Source organism: Dermacentor variabilis, chromosome 2 (assembly GCF_050947875.1).
Source record: "Dermacentor variabilis isolate Ectoservices chromosome 2, ASM5094787v1, whole genome shotgun sequence".
Lineage (NCBI taxonomy): Eukaryota > Metazoa > Arthropoda > Arachnida > Ixodida > Ixodidae > Dermacentor > Dermacentor variabilis.
In genome coordinates this window covers 237,203,572-237,224,145 of record NC_134569.1, presented here as the reverse complement: position 1 = coordinate 237,224,145, position 20,574 = coordinate 237,203,572, and the positions used below count along the sequence as shown (strand labels likewise).

Here is a 20,574-nt window from a genome sequence, read left to right as displayed (position 1 = left end):
ACGTTCTGTTGCATGCATATTTATATCCCGTAGAGTCTCTTGCATGACTTATGACGCAGTGTCAGTGTGCAACAAAAAAAGGCACCCTAACAATAAAATTACGGTAGAACCCATCTCACAATGACTGTTGATGGTAATGCGATTAGCATTCAAACAATGAAGCCACACACCGTATTGCTGAAGTCACATTTATTTAAAATCTACAGTGGTCATTCTGAGATTTCCGTTGCTTCCGCTATATGTGACATCCACTTTTTCTTTATTAGCCCACTTTGGTATGACACTCACATGCTAAGGTCACCTATGTGCATGACAACATGACGACGATGCAGTGACAACAATAACATGGTGAAGAACGAACAACATCAATGGAACGATAAGGTTATGATGACGGTGGCATGACACTAATGAGTCGATTCTGATATGATGACAATGGTATAATGACGAAAGCATGACAACGATGGCATGAGAACTTAAAGTGTATGACTGCTGAGTGACGAAGCTCGAATGACGATGCTGGTGCAACCACGATGACATGACGACATGGATGCATGACAGTGACTCTCTGGTGACGAAGCAAATGATGACGATCTCATGACAACAGCAGCATAATGACGACTGAATGACGACAGCATCATTACGCTAAAATTACAGAGAAGGAATGATGCTGATGGAACTAGGAACGCAGTAATTATGACAGTATGGTGACAATGGGATGGCATTTCTTGAAGTTATGACGATGGTAAAATGACAGTTTGACAACGAATGTGTACGGCAATGGTGTGACAACGGCATGACGATGACAGTACGACAACAAACGCATGACGACAACGGGATGACAACACAATGACAACTATGACACGAGAACGGTATGAGGACAATGGGATGACGAGCGCGTGACGACGATAGTGTGACGACGATAGTGAGACGACTACTACATCAAAATGATGGCAAGATAATGACATGATGACAGTCAAATGGCAAAGCTGGAGTGATGGCGATAAAATGACCACGATGGCATTATGACGACAGTATAATAATGAATGCCTGATGACTGTATGACAACAATGGAAGCCACCATGGCATGACAACAGGGGCACAATCAGAATTGAGTCACGACAGCATGATTACAGAGAAGAAAAGATGTTGATGGAATGATGAAGACAGTATGACGACACTGGCATGATGGCTATGGAATGATGCTAAGTGATGACGATGGTAAAATAACAGCGCGACGATGACGGCACGACAATAGTATGATGACTGTGAAACAACGGTATAACAACGAATGCATGATTAGTCAATGATTACGATGGCATGACAACAGCATGAGGACAATAGTATGACATAATAGCACTGTACACAAAGACTGTATGACAAAGTGGGAGTGGAGGCAACAACCTGGACGGCATACGGTATGACAACGAATGCATGACAGACAGTGCCTGGTGAAACTGCAATAACAACAATCGTATGACAATGGCGACATAATCAAAATTCAAGAACGTCAGCATGATTACGCTAAAATAGCAAAAAAGGAATTACGTCGATGCAACAAAAAAGGCAGTATGACAACAGCATGATGACAATGAGATGAGATTTCTGAAGTGATGACGATGGTAAAACAACAGTGACAACGACTGTGTAGGACATGGCATGGCAATGGTATGAGAACTATGGGATGACAACCAGTGTATGATGACGATGGCGTGACAACTACTGTATCATGAACACTGCATGACGACGATGGTGAGACAACAGCATGACAATAGCCGGATGACAAAGCTTATTTTGGAGCGACGGGGATAGTGTGACCAAGACGATATCCCGACAACAATATGACAATGAATGTCTGAGAACTGTATGATGGCAATGGCAGCCACCACACATGTCGACAATGGCACAACAGCGGCATAATTTTGATTGAATGATAACATTATTACGTTAGAATTATAAAAAAGACATGATGTCCACGGAACCATGAAGGTAGTATGATGATGACAGCATGATGACTCTGGTATGACATTACTGAAGTTATTAAAAAAATTAAATTACGGAGTTTTACGTGCCAAAACCACTTTCTGATTAAGAGGCATGCCATAGTGGAGGACTCCAGAAATTTCGACCACCTGGGGTTCTTTAACGAGCACCTAAATCTAATTACACGGGTGTTTTCGCATTTCGCCTCCATTGAAATGCAGCCGCCGTGGCCAGAATTCGATCCCGCGACCTCGCGCTCAGCGGCCCAACACCATAGCCACTGAACAACCATGGCGGGTATTACTGAAGTTATGACGATGGTAAAACGAAAGTGTGATGACGACAGCATGATAACAATAGTATGATGACTGTGCGACGATAGTTGATGAGAGTGGGATAACGAAGTTAGAATGATGATGGAACGACCCTACAGCATCATAACGATGTTGCGTATGAGAACAAATGCAGGATGACAACTGCATGGCGATGATGGCATGAAAACAGTGTGAGGACAGGAAGATGACAATGATGGTGTGACGGCTACTGTATCACAAAGGCTGTAGATGACGATAGCGTGACGACAACAGCATGACGAGCGTCGGATCATGGCGTGGGAGTGACGGCGATAAAACGACCACAACAGCCTCATGACGACAGTACGACAATGAACGCCTGACGACTGTACGACAACAATGGCGTGGTGATGACATTATGAAGAGAGTCGAATGACAAAGCTGAATGGTAGCAGTGCAATGACCATGAGCACGTGTCTATTTGTCCAAGCTGGTAGACAACTTGGGCCACTAGGTCAACGTATGAGGCTAGATAGATAAATAAGATAGGCTTAAAATGTCTTTAGTAGGCAAAGAATGCTAGTTGAATTATAAATCAAGTACCATAGGTGCAGCAGTAATCCACCTACTCTATGTGTAAAATGACTTGACCAGTTGTCATTCAGGCTGTGCTTGACAAATGGCAGCAACACTAAGGCCAAATGTGTAGGTATGTAAAAGGTGTTCTGGCAGTCTCACTGCATGTCGTTTTCAAGCAGAGACAGAAATCGGTGTCGATGCGAAAACTTGTCAGTTGTATCAGTCACTGAAGTGCCGTCTTTTTCAGCCCCAAGCTCGTGTTCTTCCTCAACATTGTGCAGAGCAGTAACATATTTGCACCCAGCGTGGAAGCACTGTCTCAGTGGTTCTTAGGCAGAAAAGGACTCGCAGCATTTAGGCGGCTGACATGAATGATGTCATGGGAAGTCTGGTTGGAGCAAGCAGTAGGTGTGACTAGAGAGACCTCATAGGTTACGTCGGCTGCCAGGCAGAGAACCCAGTAAAGACCAGGGTAGCGAGACATTAGTTTTTCAGAGCAGCCGACGTGGCGGGTAGGAGACCATAGAAAGACCATAGACCCAAGAACATAGTCGGCGTCACAGTGATGACTGTCAAAAATGCTTTTCTGCTTGTTCTGAGAAGCGCAAAGGCGACGGTGAGCAACTGGCTTGCTTCTTCGACTCGGGAAATGACATCACGGGCATACTCAGACACAGACTCCTGAGCGGTAGGCAGTATTGTATCAAAAGGCAACATGGAATCGCGGTCGTACAACAAATAAAATGGTGAGTAACCTGCGGTGTCGTGGCATGATGAATTGTATGTGAATGCGACAAAAGCGAGAGCGATATGCCAGTGACAATGATCATCAAAAACATACACATAGAGCACATCCCTTATTGTTCAAGTAAGCCGCTCCGTAAGGCCATTAGTCTGCAGATGGTATGCAGTAGCAAGTTTGTGTTTCGTAGAACAGGAGCAGAGCAAGTCATTCACAAATGTAGAGAGGAAGCAGCGACCCCGGTCAGTAAGAAGATGGCGAGAAGCGCGATAGAGAAGAATGATGTTCAACAACAGGATGTCAGCTACGTCTGGTGCACAGGAGGTTGGAAGGGCTCTGGTCACTGCGAACAAAGTTGTATAATCAGCTGTGACGGCAATTCACTTATTGCCTGAGTCAGGTGTGGGGAAAGGTCCCAGGAGGTCTACACCAACACAATAGAAGGGTTCGGCAGGAACATCAAGAGGTTGGAGTCTGCCAGCAGGAAGCACAGACGGCTTCTTCCGGTGCTGACATAACTCGCAAGAAGTAACATAGCGGCAGACAGATCGGTAGAGACCAGGCCAAAAGAATCTTCGCCGGACACGGTGGTACGTACGAGACTCCCCGAGGTGACCAGAAGTTGGTACATTGTGCAGCTCGGACAGAACAGTGGTACAAAGATGCCGGGGAATGACAAGTAGCATCTCAGGTACACTGGGGTGCATGCTGCGCCAATATAAAGTGCCGTCCTGGAGTAGGAACACGCGGAGGAAAGAATGACTTAATCCAGTTGTGAGCTTATCTATGATACCACGTATGTTTGGATCTCAGCACTGTTCGGTAGCGAGATCAGTGAAAACACAGAAGCAGAAATTGGTCGCAGGAACATCAGGCGGATTGGCTGAGCGGCGGGACAAGCAGTCGGCATCTTGGTGTAAATTGCCGGACTTGTCAGAAACTGTGTACGAGTATTCCTGTAGGTGTAGTGCCCAGCAACATAGGCGACCGGTAGGGTCTTTGAGGGATGAAAGACAGCAGAGCACATGGTGGTCTGTGGGGACTGTAAACGGCAGACCATATAGATAAGGGTGAAATTTCACCACTGCCCAGACAAGAGCACAGCACCCATGTTTAGTAACGGAATAATTCTGATCAGCTGGAGAAAGCAGACGCCTGGTGTATGCAATCACGTGGTTGTGGCCTTGCTCCCATTTGCATAAAATAGTGCCGATTCCATGACCATTGGCATCAGTGTGGACTTCTGTTGGAGCAGTTGGGTCAAAGTGCACCAGAATGGGTAGGATATGTCAAGAGAGAGATAACCTTTGAGCAGGTGGTTGCTCGTTCAGGTCCTCAAGAAAATGAAACGTCTGCCTTCAGAAGAGCAGTAGGGGGACGGGCAGCTTCCGCAGAATTGTACACAAAGCAGCAGAAGTTCGAGCATAGGCCCACGAAGCTCTGAACATCTTTAGTACATATTGGCACAGTGAACTTCTGTACGGCACAAACTTTGTCGTGGTCTGGGCGTAAACCAGAGGAGTCAACAAGAAGGCCGAGGATAGTAATTTGGTGGCGCCCGAAATGACATTTACACGAATTAAGCTGAAAGCCAGCATTGCGAAAAGCAGAAAGAACGAGCGATAGGTGCTTCAGGTGCGTGGCAAATGTAGGAGCAGAAACAATGACATCATCTAAGTAACAAAAGACAAATGGACCACTTGAGGCCATGCAGGAGTGTGTCCATCATGTGCTCAAAAGTAGCTGGAGCATTAAATAAATCAAAAGGCATGACTTTGAATAGGTATAAGCCATCAATTGTTACAAATGCGATGTTCTGGTGGTCCATGTTGTTGACAGCAATCTGCTAGTAGCCGGAACAAAGATAGATGGAAGAAAACTACTTCACACAGTGGAGGCAATCAAGGGCGTCATGAATGCGTGGTAGAACATAAACGTCTTTGTTGGTGATCATGCTGAGGTGCCGGTAAGCCACGCAGAAGTGCCAGGTGTCATCCTTAACTAGAATGACAGGAGAGGCCCAAAGACTGGATGACGGTTTGACAATTCCTCGAGAGAGCATCTTCTTGACCTTCATGCAGGGGCATATGGTATGATAGCCTGTGAATGGAGAGTGCATCACTGGAGTCAATACGGTGTGTTGTGAGTGAGGTCTGGCCTAAAGGGCGATTACCTCATTCATTAGAATCTAGGCCGATAGTATTCTTCAAATAGTCATATACCAAAGTATGGGGTCTGCTTAAATTCGAGGATTTTAAAAAATGCACCAATTTGTAATTGAAAATGATAAATATGGTGCATAGCTAGTGCCATCCAAAAAGTCAGCATTGCAGCCACTACTAGCCGTGCCAGTAGCCAACTGAAGTACATGAGCAACGTCGCTACTTTGACCTGTGTTGTATCGGCGTGTGGTGTGGTACATAGCATGGCGTTATCGAAATGGCACCAAACAGGTGATGCCACTATAGTGCCGCTTTCAAATGAAAAGTTGTGCTAGCCGCAGAGGCATTGTCAAACATTCAAGCCGGACGGGACTTCAGCATTAAAAACGTCTGTCGTTGCAAGTGGCAAGGGAGACGCTTTTTGCGTGTGTCACAATGAGGAGATGACAATGATGAGGAAGATAAGCGCATAATAACAGAGGAACTGTTCACTGAGATCGCGCCGCCTTTCGACATGTACAAGCCATGCTGCACTGTCTGCGCGGACGCGAGCTTGTACACATCCATCCACAAGCGTACGAGACTAGCAGCAATGATGACAGAGTCAGCTCAGCATGTTCATATTAAATAAATGCAGTTTACATTTTGTGAATGCCGTCCTCACTGTTTTGTTTGGGCTACATTCGAGGTACGCTTTTTATTTTTCCGGCTTCGGACATTCGGGGGTCGACTTAGAATCAGGGCCGGCCTAGATTTGAGTAAACACGGTATTCGAGCAAAAAATGTAGCTAAAGAAGGAGAGCAGGTGGCTTAACCGGTTGATGTGGTGAGGCGGAAGTTCAGGAGCAATCATGTTTGTGAACTAAGGAAAGACAGCAAAGAAGATGAGTCAACAGGAGACGACATAATGTCAGCAGTCAAGGCTGATAATTGAGAGTCTAGGGAGGAGGGCAGCGTACCTAAGGCTATGCCTTGCGGTAGGAAATGGTCACTGACGTTGAAGTTGTTGAAAGGACGGCTGGTAGAGTTGTTGGTTATAGTGACGACGGTGTGCAGACGAGCAACGTGATGGGCAAGGAGGACGTCCGTGAGAGGAGACAACACAGTCACTATCAGGGACAGATGGAGCTGAAGAAAGCAGAACGTAGTTCATGGCTTGCAGGGCAAGTCAAATGCAATCGGCGGAGCACAGTTTGCTGGGAACTTTCTCAGGAGGGTCAGGACAAGGTCAACAGGTCAGGAGCATCAGGTCAAGTTGAACAAGTATGGTGAAGCAGTCGATAAGGGCGCAGTGAACAGATGGGAAATCTAGGCCTAGAATAATGTCATGGGGCACTCTTGAAGAACAGTAAACAAGAGAGATGTCTGGCAGCCACCGACACCAACACGAGCGGCACACATTCCTATTGTGGCCAGTATTCTTTTGTCAGCGACTGGCACAACATAGGACATCACAGGTGTCAGGACTTTAGTGAGCCGTCTATGAAGCTGGTCACTCATCACAGAGATGTGTGCGTCAGTATCAGTCAGAGCAGTGACAGCGACACCATCTACATACACATAAAGTAAATTTCTATCCATCGGTAAGGCCAGTAGAGGAATTGCAGTCCGGGTCATTCTAGCAGCATCACCCTCGGATCTGCACCCGTCAGTTTTCCATAGAGCGCCAATACATGGGGCACAGAGACCGGCAACTAGAGGGTAAGCGAGACAAGGATTGTCATGGTGAAGGTGAACGACTTTGCCGGGTAGATGAGGACACCTGAGCAGAGTTGTATGGCTCTGTGGAATCTTCCAGTGGTGGACCTGGTGAGTGGCGGTAAGGTTGGAATGCAGACTGATATTGGGATAATGTCCAGGTACAGTAAAAGCTTGTTAAATCAAGTTCCACGGAGATGCTACAAAAATTCGAATTATACAAAAGTGAGCGAGCGCACTACGTCACGTTGGCGAGAACGTCTATAGTTCGAAGCACTGGCACAGTGAACGTAACCGAACGCGGCTAATGCAGCCTGACGTGCCCAACGCTGAGATGGCTCTTGCTCCAACCATGCTTTCGTCGCGCCGACTGCGCCGACCCACATTGCATGGCGTGGAAAACGGTGCTGACGATCACAGGCAGCCATTCAAAGTGGCCCGCTGGTTGGGCATCGTCCTGCGCATGCTCTGAAGAGAACAGCTGACGGCTCGCATGTCAAAGTCTAGAGGGGATGGCATTTCGACTTGCGCAGCACAAGTGCTGTAGCGCGACTGGCTGCAAGCGACGTGCGCCAATGCTCACCGCAGGAACAAGAGCTGTGCTCTAAATTGCACTCTCGAAACGCATCACAACCTGCTGCGACATTAGTCTCAGTTGTACTTTCACAGATGCAGTGGCTGCCCGCTACCGAGTTCCACTATACACATAGGTGGCGTCCTAATACATATCCTAGCGATCTTTCCTTTGAGTAATAGCCACGAATCTCAAAGGCTATGCTTTTCAGTAGTAGGAACACCGATAAACGTCATGGCTGTCGTGTTACAGACATTACGCGGTGCTGCTTCTTGGTGGAACACCTCGTAGATAAAGAGCATAGCCTCCAAGATGTAACATGAAATAAAGAAAGAAAGAAATACAGTTTCACCCAAAAGGACAAGCATCGATTGTGATAGCAAATTAGCAGACAGCCGTACGAAGTAAGGATAGTATTTTACCAGCCATATGAACTTCTAAACATTCCCTTGCTAACTAAAATACTAAGCATGGTGTCGGCTCGCACAGCAAACATGAACACATCACACCCGATAACTACGGACACTCGCTGTCAAAGCGCTGTTGTGAGGAAACGTGGCAACAGCAGCGAGCAAAGTGACATTCGCGCTGTTTATCGCTTCAACGTAAACTGAGCGCCAAGAACACACAGTACGCACAAAACTAAGAGCCGCCGACACAACTAGACTCAGCCCCTAACGCAGATCGCTCTCAAGATACGGCCGGGCAACCGCCCGCAGCCGCCACACGCGCAGTTGCAGCCGGAAAGAACTCGCCCCTGGCACCTCGCAACGTTGGGTGCCTTGCACGCGAGAGAAGACGGCGTGCTTCCTCTTTGCATTCGTTCCTTTCGCGCGGGCGAGATTGAGCAGCCATTGAGCCGCGATTGTCGGCTCCCCTCGCACGCTTTTACTCGCGCATAAAGCATAGGGCGCGCTGTGACGGCGTTATCACCCTTGGACTTTACACGGAACCTCACGGTGACACCGACGCCCACGCCGACAGCAGAAATGTGCTTGGAGTGTCCATATACTTGCTATGACAATAAATAATAATAATAATGAAAAACACGTGGCGCCGCATCCATGTGTTTATCTTGAAAGTGTGACCTGCAACAGACGGCCACAGATGTAAAGAGCAAAGCTGGATGGCGACGATCGTTGCCAACATGCTCCCGCGCACCAGCACTCTCCCAATCCACGATGGCTCAGAATTCTAATTATCGGTGGCAGTGTGTATTTCTGTGTGAATTAGCGAGATGCATTACATAATGCTTTCAATACATTGTTGAACGGACTGCGGCGGATACTTCGAATTATCCTAAATTTCGAATTAACGGGTTGTGAATTAACAAGCTTTTACTGTATTGTGGCAGCGATGGGAAATATGGCCAACGCGTCGGTAGTTGAAACAACTCGTCTGGTCATCAGACAGCTACATAAACTACCGTTTTGCATCATAAATTACATTTTTGGATTAATTTAGTTTTCTCTCGTGTTTGCTTTGATTTTAACTGCAGTAAAACCTCCTTGTAACTAAGTCGAATCCAACATGGAAATATGTCTGTTTTATCCAACATTCGTCACAAGCATGTATAGACGAGAAAATTTTCATATTTAGTTTGTTATATCAAGCTTCAGCTCTATTGCAGTTCCCCTAACACCTTTGTTTTGAAAATGCAATAAATGAAGAAATAAAAGCTCTAAAAGAAAATTTGAATACTCGATTACTGAATAGAAATGTTACACTGATGTCTGAGCATATTGGACTCTGATCCAGTTGAGTTCAAATCTTACTAACTGCACACCGCTAATATGTAGTGACTGGTCGACAATGCCCACAGAGCAGCAACACACCTTGTGTGGACTTTCTACGTGTCAATATGCAGTGAACACATGATATTTAACTAAAAGTAAAAGAATGAGAATGCCACAGAAAAGACACATGAACAAACCACACATAAAAATGCTGAAACAACCAGTCACAGCAAATCATCACGAACAATGACAGACAATTAAGTGCCTCTGAACGGCTCATTTCTTAGAACTGCTAAAAATTTGACTGCATCAACAACTATTGAAAGGCTAATCGCAACAAGATTCTGGACTGAATAAAAGCCTAGTTTTAGATAGTGTATGTATAAACCAGCTACGGTGCACAATTTTACATTTTAAATACAAAAAGCTTGAAAAAATACCGTATTTGATTGTGTAATAAACATGCCTACCCTGCCTCCCCCATTTTTTACTTGAGAATAGCCTTTTTAATAAAAATTGTGCACCTGACCTACAGGGCTGGTGTTCAGCATCTATACTTTATCTCAGCGTGATTGGCCAGCGCTGTCAACATCACAAAATGGTTGGTTGTGCAGCATACAGCAAATGCCTTTTGAAGCAAGCAATGGTAAACACTGGTATAACACGAACGCAGGTAATGCGAAGATTAAACCTGTCGATTGCACACTTCTATTGTTGATGATAATGATGCACAATGCTTCACCATGCCAAAACTGTCTCTTGTAGTGCACCATGCAAGTGCGGCAGCAGCGGAACAAATTAAGACGATACACATGGCCCCATCACATTACTCTGCCGTTCGCCATTCCACCTCTACTGTTTTTTTTTTGTTGTTGTTGTTGTTGATCGGGTGGCGCACTGCGACGTCTTTTTTATTTCTCAGCTCTGCTGCATGTCCTGCAGCAGACCGTTAAGACAGTTAAAACTCGGCCAATTTCAAACTGAAAGCCATAGAGCATGCCCTAGGGCACGGGAACCGTGCCGATGGATGGCATTTCAGTGTTGACCCAGTGCTTGTGCACTACTGATGAAAAGGTTTTCTCGCGTGGTGGAAGAAGTTGTCAGCTATATGAAGAGGCCAAGTAGGTCAGCAGCATGTCGTTGTGAATAAAGGTGCATTTTTCATTCATACTGCGTATGTGTATTTACTATGAAGGTAAGGTTGCAGTTGTGATTTTTTCGTTATCTACATAGCGATATAAAATTCCAACTTTTACAAAAAATATTATGAAACTTTTTTTTTTTCACATAATGAACACATCTCCCAAATTTACATGAACTTCTTATAAGCGAGTGAATACGGTAGACATTTTTTAATACTGAAACTTAAACCACAATTTTGCTATCACTCCTTACAGGAAGTGATGTGTATGATCCAGAATGGGCGGCTTACTTTGAATAGCCCCCAAGATTAGGTGTCCCTGCGGTGCGCTGAACATAATCCCAGCATGTGGCCTTCGAGATTTTGTTTGTAGTTCATCCTATCTGTAATCCCTTCCAGGATAATTCTCACTGACACATAACAATATTCTGTTTCACATTTATCACATAGTATTTCGTCTCACACCACTCCTCTATAATGTCTTTGGCCTTGAGGGTATTTGAAATAAATAAATAGATAAATAGATAAATAAATAAATAAGGGTGTGCGAATACTCGAATTAAACAGTGAAAGCGAATATTTCGATTCACGAATGGAATATCTGCTATTTGATTTTTTACATATTCAATATATTAGATGCAGAGACCCACGCAGTGGCACACGCCAGATGTGCCATGGAGCTTCTCATGCTCGACGCCACCCTAGCAAGCACGTCACTTCGTTCTCGGTACAAAAGGAATGCCAAGCATGCCGCCGACGTGCTGCCCCGGCCGAAGCGGCAGCGGTCTATGTCACTACGAGCACTCCCCTATGTTGGCCCGATGCAGGGACCGAGCACATAGCACCCAAATGCAGCACTTTGCAGAAAAACGCCACATCAGCCAAGTTTGCCTCTATCAGTACGAGGTCCATTTGGGTCAACGAGACTAACTGAAATGACAACACGATGTGAACAGAAAGAACGGCAACAAAAGCAGCAAGTATTTCCGGAGGTCCAAAAGTGTGTGCGAAGATCGGGCCAATCGGCTGCCATTAGGCTAGCAAGATCGTGTTGAATATACAGTGACGAACTTCACATCACTTGAACAGCCATCAATCTAACCCACCCGCGTGATGTCAGGACCAGTAACTCGTGAGCCACCAGTACGAAGATATTAGCAGTGAGCACTCCACGATGCTTTGCGGGCCGTTACCATGTGGGGGAGCGGCGCATTTTCGTCACGGCCACGCTGCCTAGGCCGTTATCGACTAAGCTATGGTTTGGTACCACATCAACGCAGATCTGTTAGCAGCAGCCACACGACACTGGAAATCCAACAAACCATCTTGCAAACAAAAGTAGGTACAGCTGAGCAACAAAGTGGTGCAGGGCTGCCATCTTTGCGACACACCGTACGGCGGCCTCTCGTTCCCAAACTCTTCATAGATGTACATTGGTCTCTTTTTGTAGCTTCGAGTAACCTGTCACAAGACTAGCTTTGGACTTACACAGTGGCATGAAAATATCATGGCCAGTTGCATGCATTTGCACATAGAGTGGATGAACGAGGGGGGGAGGGGAGAGAGAGTTGGGGAGGAGCGAGCATTGTGCTAACTTGCCATAACTCTCCAGATTTCAGACTCTTTGACTGGTGGAAAATCATACCAAACCTGACAATGAAACGGCATAGATGGTACGTGCATTTTATGTCGGCGCCGGCTACGTGAAGAGTGGTGATTTGAGTTAGATGATTCGCGCTCCTTTCATCTGTTGCACAGACTGGCCTTACGATAACCCACCTGTTTTTTAAAGCTGAGATAGTCCTGTATTACGGGGAAAATCTGGAAAGCAAAACTTTCATTGCAATAAATAAAAGACTGCCTTAAAACAGAGGCCTACTACTACACAGACAACCTCATTGGTAAGTACAACAGAACATCACTACTAATCCATTAGTTTCAGACGAAAGAAAAGCACCTGATTTTACTCAACAGAAATTCTATTAAAAATATTTTCTAGGTCCTTCACATACTAGAACTGAGCTGTAAGCAGTGCTCGCATATTAACTGGGTGTTCCTTTTGTTAAAAGTAGACATAACTGTACATCTTGACTTTTAGATACCTATGTTACTGATAGATTGCTATGTACGTTCTTGTTATGCAATGCTGGGAGACTCCCGAGCATGTTCAGCCCCACATATTTTGCCCAAAATTTGTAAGCATTAAATTTTGTGGTAAGCTTTCTGACATTTGATATTCGATTCAATCTTTTTTTTTTCTTGATTGAATTCAATAATTGATTTGCAATCTACTATTCAGTATTCACATACCCCTAATAAATAAATATCTTAACTGCAAGCTGCACATGTCATTTGTTTAGGTGCTATTTAAAGGCTGCTAATAAGCAAATCACACAATTCCCAGCTCTGCAGCTTTGCCAAGACATCTTCAGCAGAATACACTACTCATCTATAACCAATTCAACCAAAGTGAAATTTCGTTGCTGTTGGCCTCGAGAAGAAGACTGCCCTGCATAACTTGTTCTGAAACGACAGCATCTAGTTTCTTTCAACGAGGCATTGGAGGAAGGGTTAGGTCAACTAAATGATAGAAGACAAACTTTCCTTACGTTCACTGCTTTTCGTGCAGCCTAGGAAAACGGGATACAAAAATACAGTTATCTTTGCAGCACTCAATGAGGTAGGCAGAACAAAGCAAATTTCTCTGTATGTAATACAGTCGACTCCCGATAATTCGAAGCCGCTTAATTGGAATTTTCGGTTAATTAGAAGTGAAGTACTGTACTGGTCCCGTCAGTTTTGCATGTAATCCTATAGAAGAAATCGCTCGATAATTCGAAGTCCTCATCCAGTAATATTGTTTAATTGGAAGTTAATTTTCAGCCGGGATCCTCGAGGTGACCGTCATTCTTTGGTAGAATGTGCAATTTTTCAAGTGTTGCAACAGTTCCGTGCTCCGCGTTGGTGTCATCGCCACCGCAGCCGCCGGCAACGCCATCCTTCTCGGAGCGGCGCGATTATTTATTGCTACGGCTGCCGTGGCCTCCGCGATCAACTCCGGCGGGAGGCGAAGCGGCTCCCGCCGGAGGCCACACGCGGCTGCCGCGCGTGGCCGGAGCTGATCGCGGAGGCCACGCGGGTGCCATAGGTGCACGCAGCGCTGCATACTGGCAGTGGCGAGATTGTGCGAGCTTAGTCTCGCAGCGTGCGCAGCGTTACGTCGAGGCGTGTGTTGGTCGAGCGCCTTTGTGCGGGAAGCTCGTAGGCTAGGTTGTTCCATGAGTGATTCGAAATTGACTTGTATACCTACTCGCGCAGTTTATAGCCATGGCAAACCCTGGCTCTTATCGCACACTCGACCCGGCAACGAAAGTCGAGGTTTTGAAGGAAGTTGAGAAGGGAGGTGCCGCCAAACAAGACATAGCGCGGAAGCACGGGATCAAGCCGAACACGCTCTCTACCTACATCAAGAACAAGCGCACAATAGTGGATGCATTTGAGAACGATAAGTTCAAGACTTCTCGGAAGCGAATGCGCACCTGCGCTTGCCCAGAGATGGAGAAGGCTCTGCTGGTTTGGATTAGGGAGGCCCAGGAGCAACAAACTTCCTCTCAGCGGAGACATCGTTACGATGAAAGCCCGAACGCTTGCAGCAATGTTGGGGATCGAGGACTTCGTTTCGTCAGATGGATGGCTGACGCGCTTTAAAGATCGCCATGACGTGGTTTTCAAGAGCGTGTGTGGTGAAAAGGCGTCCGTTAACCAGGAAACATGCGCCACGTGGAAGGACGGAAAGCCGCGTGAATATCTCGCCGAATATAGACCGGAAGACATCTTCAATGCAGATGAGACTGCACTCTTCTATCGGCTTCTACCAGAGAAGACCCTGAAATTCAAGGACGACGACTATGCTGGGGGCAAACGCAGCAAGGAGAGAGTGTCTGTGCTGATCGCGGCAAACATGACTGGCACTGAACGATGTCGGTTACTTGTGATCGGGAAAGCCGCGAAGCCGAGATGTTTTAAAGGCGTGAAGACGCTGCCTGTGGACTATGAGGCGAACAAAAAAGCAGGGATGACGGCCAAAATCTTCAAGAGCTGGATAAGCAAATTGGACCGCAAGTTTTGCTGTTTCGAACCGCAAGGTGTTGTTCCTTGTCGATCACTGCAGTGCTCACGTGAATGTGCCAGAATTGAGTGCAATACGCCTCGCATTTTTGCCTGCAAACACAAAGGCTGTTTTGCAGCCAATGGACCAAGACATTATCAAGAATGTTAAAGTCCTGTACAGGCGGCACCTCCTCGAGCGCATGATTTTGTGTATGGATAGCTCCACAAAGTACGAGGTGAGCCTGCTTAGTGCCATCCACATGTTGGCGCGAGCATGGGATCGTGTGAAGCAAGAAACAATCGCAAACTGCTTCAGGGCTTGCGGTTTTGTGGCAGCTTCTTTGGTGGATGCCTCTGAAATTTCAGCGGAGGAAGCGTCAACAAGCGAGCTTGACGGCACTGATTTTGGTGATGCTCTCGGGGACGTCAATTTTGAAGATTGCGTCGCCGTAGACAAGGCGGTCGAAACGTGCGGTGCGCTGATGGATAGCGAAATTGTAGAGATTATTCGGCCCCAGGAAGCGACCCAGGAAAGCGACGATGACGTTGAAGGCGAGCCGCAACCTAAGGCTGCCGATGTAGCTGCGGGCCTTGCTCTTGCGGAGCGCTTCTTTGCCGCTGAAGGTAACGCAGAAGAAGCGTTCCGCCACATCTACAGCCTGCAGAACTTGCTTTCAGCAGCGCGATTCGGCAAGAAGAAGCAAAGCAAGATGACCGACTATTTTTCTTAGAGAAAATACTCGATTTCGCCACAAATAAAGTGCTGTTTTTTGTGTTTTGCGCCTAATTGGAAGTTCGTTTAATTCGAAGTTTTTTGTGGTCCCCGTGAACTTCGTATTAACGGGAGTCGACTGTAGTAGGAAGGAGAGCGTACAATTGTAGCACTCAGCAACTTCGCAACACCCTACAAAAAAAATATTCAATGGACAACTTTTGTATAAACTCTGAAATCACAGATGCCTGTGCAACATGCAATGCAAGAGGATTGCGAAATTAGTGCACCTGTCGAATGCAATCATCTCTGCCAGCTGCCAGAGCAGAGAAGAATTTATTGTTTACAAATCGTAATGTACGATCAATCACAAGAGCTGACGAACTACGGGATCTCAGAAAACATTCAATTTCCGAGCAGCCTGTAACAGCAGTCAGTAAAACCAAACATCACAATGTTGTTCGCATATAGTGGCAGAGGCTGTAAGTGCGAATACTAGGCTGTGTTGTGAGGCTATGTAGATATCCAGCTTTTCCTCAGATTTTGTGTTCCGTAAAATTGTGGTTGACAGTACTGCAAAAGCCAGAGCTACAGTGCCTGAACAGCCTGGAGCTGTGTGTTTTTTTTTTTTCCTTCCTTTTAATTTATTATCATCCACAGTAAAATTTGCATGTCATTTTCTTTATTCATTTAGTTATCTTTAAGTTCAATCAATATCTTTCTGATTTCTCTCAAGTTTCGGCAAGATATGCAGTATTATGTTCATTGCTTTTAATTCCCATTACCACTTTGCGCTATTCATTATGCACCTTTTGGTACAACTTCATTTCTTTCCTCTCTCTTTATTTCTTGCTTCTAAAATGTCCAAAACTTATCTCTTATCAACTCCTGTTTTCTGAATAAACAATGCCCTAGACTGACAATGCCTTTTTACATGTGAATACTAATTCTTTTCCATTTTTGTCTTCCCTTCTTAAAATAACCAGCAGAAACCTACAACATCCACATTTGCTGTCAATGACGACTAAGCAACCGCTGTCTGAATATATTTCGAGTTAAATCGTACAACTCATCATCATCATCATTATCAGCCTATTTCATGTCCACTGCAGAACGAAGGCCTCTCACTGCGATCTTCAATTACCCCCTGTCCTGCGCCAACCGATTCGTACTAGCACCCACAAATTTCCTAATTTCATCGCACCACCTAGTCTTCTGCCGTCTTCTACTGCGCTTACCTTCTCTTGGTACCCATTCTGTAACCCTAATGGCCCAACGGTTATCTAACTTGTGCATTACATAACCTTCCCAGCACCATTTTTTCCTCTTAGTGTCTATTAGAATATCGTCTATACCCATTTGCTCTCTGATCCAAGCACAGTCACAGTTATGCCTAGCATTCTTCGTTCCATCACTCTGCGCAGTCCTTAACTTGTTCTCAAGCTTCTTTGTCAGTCTCCAAGTCTCTGCCCCATATGTTAGCACGGGTAGAATGCACCGATTGTACACCTTCCTTTTCAATGATAATGGGAAGCTTCCAATCAGGAGCTAACAATGTTTGCCGCATGCAATCCAACCCATTTTTATTCTTCTGTGAATGTCCTTCTCATGGTCAGGGTTCCCTGTGACTAGTTGACCTAGGTAAACATACTCCTTCCCAGACCCTAGAGGCTGACTGGCGATCCTGAATTCTTGTTCCTTCGCCCGGCTATTCATCATTATCTATGTCTTCTGCATATTAATATTCAACCCCACTCTCACAATCTCTCTGTTAAGGTCCTCAATCATTTGTTGTAACTCCTCTGCAGTGTTGCTGAATAAAACAATATCATCGGCAAGCCGAAGGTTGCTGAGGTATTCGCCGTCGATCCTTACTCCTAAACCTTCCCAGTTTAATAGTTTGAATACTTCACCAAGCACGCAGTAAAAAGCATCGGAGAGATTGTGTCTGTTTGTCTGACCCCTTTTTTTATAGGTATCTTCCAACTTTCCTTGTGTAGAATTAAGGTGGCTGTGGAATCTCTGTAGATATTTTCCAAGGTGTTTACGTAAGCAGTCTGTACTCCTTGATTATGCAATGCCGCTATGACTGCTGGTATCTCCTACTGCAGACTACACTACACACCAGCTTATTCTCCTCCACCATTTGTGGCACTGGAAAGTGAAGTATACGAAAGCTACTAAGGATGCACTGACAAAGACAAGCCTCCTTGTTGAAATGTTGGATCTAGTTTGAGAGAGAGAAATGCAGACATTTCTTTTGGTAGAAAAGATGGGTAGTTGGCCTGAATCAATACTCTAACCAACTACCCAGCATTGGGAAGGGAAATTGGAACAAAAAGAGAGAATGCGAGAGAAGTGTTGATGACAGGGATGAAAATGGCAGTCAATGAACTTGAACAGCAAATACTTTTCAAAGTTTCAAATCCAGACTCCTCTTTCGCAAAATTTTTTAAAAGCATTCAGAAAATCATGCCAAAATAAGGACCAGCTAGGGTCCCAATAAAACCTCTTCAGAGAAAGGTCCGCTGATGAACTTGGACAAATGTTCTGTCAGTGATTTTTTCCACAGCCTAATCACAGGCAGATGTGCAAGACGTGTTCTGTAGTCTCAAATAGATTGCATGCCTAGCAGTCCACATTGCTCCATGGCTGATAAGGTGTAGGTAGTGTCAAGTGAAAAAGTTCCAGACTCGGGATTCCCTTTGCTGCCTACCCTCTGTTGAGCACTTCAAGTCTATTTTAGTGTGACACATCTGTCTTGTTTGGGGAGCACAGAGCGAGTTTCACCACATAACATTTTCAGCATCAAAACAGCAGCCGAAACTAGCCAACCCAAAAACACCCGTTGGCATTTGAGCAGCAATGCAACGGGATGCAAAAATGGGACATCACGCATAATGACAAAGCTATTGTCAACGTTAGCGACATCATGTGCGGACGCTACCTATGGCGTGAGTAACAGCACTACCATCAATTTTTATAGAGTGAGCAAGGGCGCCCCGACCTGCTGGGCGTCCCTTTCGGCCTCCAGTCGGTCGTTGAGCTCCTGCGTGCGACGCAGTGCAGCACGCAAGGCCTCCAGCTCACGCTGTGCGGACGTGCGTTGCTGGTCTAGCTGCACCCGCAGGCTGCTCTCTGCACACAGAGAACACGAGTTTGCCATCTAGGTCTGACAAGGAACATATTTGCAAAATCAACAGTGTTGCAGTTTGTTACAGCTGAGCATTAAAATAGTGAAAAAGACACAGGACAGCAGAAAGACAGGACACCATGAGTGCCAACCTGCAATTGCAGGATCCTGTGAAGACTACTTCAAAGCACCGATCCAGATTGTGCATGCTCAAACAAACCCAAAACACACATGTCTCAATTTTTGGGGGAAAGAAGGAGGTGTTTCACAGGATCATTCCACTGCAAACAAGTGCTCGTTGTGCCCTGCCTTTAAGCTGTCCCGTGTCCTTTACAGTATTTTAATACATAATAAGAACATGTTTCACCAACTATCCCACACTAACACTCGTCTAGCATTACTATGAGTCCACTTTGAAAACAGTATGAACTAATACAACGAACTAAGGCGCAAGCAAAGAAGCAAAGACTACCCTCGACTCTTAGGTTACCAGCCTCATCCAAGAAGCACAGCTTTCTCAAATTACAGGGATAGTGCAGACGCAACCAGAAGTGTTGTGGTTCAACCGAGTGGTAGGGTTCTTGTGCCACTAGTGGTGCTCCACAGCTCAAGGCTCCCCAGCTGTGAACTTAAAGGGTGCGACACAACTCCAGACACACAACCAGCGAATAGATCACCACCCGCTACAGGCTCTTCAGTTGGCAGCTTCAAAAGCAGCTGTCACGAGCTTGCAATGGGACGAGAAGCAAGAGGAACAGATGCAGGAAATCGTACATATTACGACAGCAAAGCAGCAAAGCAAGCACAAACACACAAACAAGTGTGGTCACATGGCCTGCACAGCCATGTGACCATGCTTGTCCATCACAGAGCAATAATAAGCCTCTCGTTCCCGTCCCCTCTCAAACACCATACCAAGTGTGCAGTCTATTGATACTAGTTGTGCTAATATCCATAAACATTAAGCTCTCCAGGCCGAACAATATTGTCAGAGGGTTCGAACAAAATATTCCACAAAACTGAGTGGCCACATCAAACAGCACAGCACTACTTGAAAAAAAAAGAAAAAAAAAAGCCACGAAACAGCAATGGGCTGTGGCACTTAAACAATACCAATTAATCAATAAATGTTTACAGTCAGAACTGGTTATATTTGAACTCACAAAAAGACACCTACCAGTACAATGTAGGGCATTATTCAGTATAAACATTCTAAAGAACTGGACAACATAAAAGCACATACTATTTGTTACAGCACTTTATTGACAAAATGGATTACTTTCAGTTTACTGTGGCACAAAAGAGCCGCAAATTTTCTTCTGCTTAAATATCTCCATTGCCTGGAAGAGCACACATTTTTCCATGTTGTCCAAGGACTCAGAGCTGCTGAGGCCGCAGCCTTCCACGTTTGTACAGAAGTGCCGGTACTTGGGCTCGCACACACACCCCGTTGGCACACGTGGGTGCAGAATCCAAACTGCCCTCACTGTTCCCTTCACTCGCATCCCGATTCACAAAGTCAGCGATGAAGTCCTCCTTCTGAAACCTTCCAGAAGTGGCAGCACCTTCGTCCGTGGACACAAACTTGCTGACCACTGACCTGTCAATGGCTTCAGGAAATGCTGAAAATGCGCTTCAAGCTTCGTGAAACCGGCGACGACTTTGCCAGACTCGTCAGAACACTTTTTATTGCCGTCATCAGCACCGCTAAAAC

At 45.6% G+C, this 20,574-nt stretch overlaps 1 protein-coding gene across 1 annotated transcript in view; it reads right to left on the bottom strand.

Annotated features, from left to right (window-relative positions):
- LOC142570726 (uncharacterized) overlaps positions 1-20,574 on the bottom strand; it is a 175,172-nt gene that overhangs the window by 1,550 nt on the left and 153,048 nt on the right. Inside the window, exon 10 of the mRNA XM_075679071.1 lies at positions 18,735-18,865. Coding sequence (XP_075535186.1) covers positions 18,735-18,865 — 131 coding nt within the window. The remainder of the gene's footprint in view (positions 1-18,734; positions 18,866-20,574) is intronic.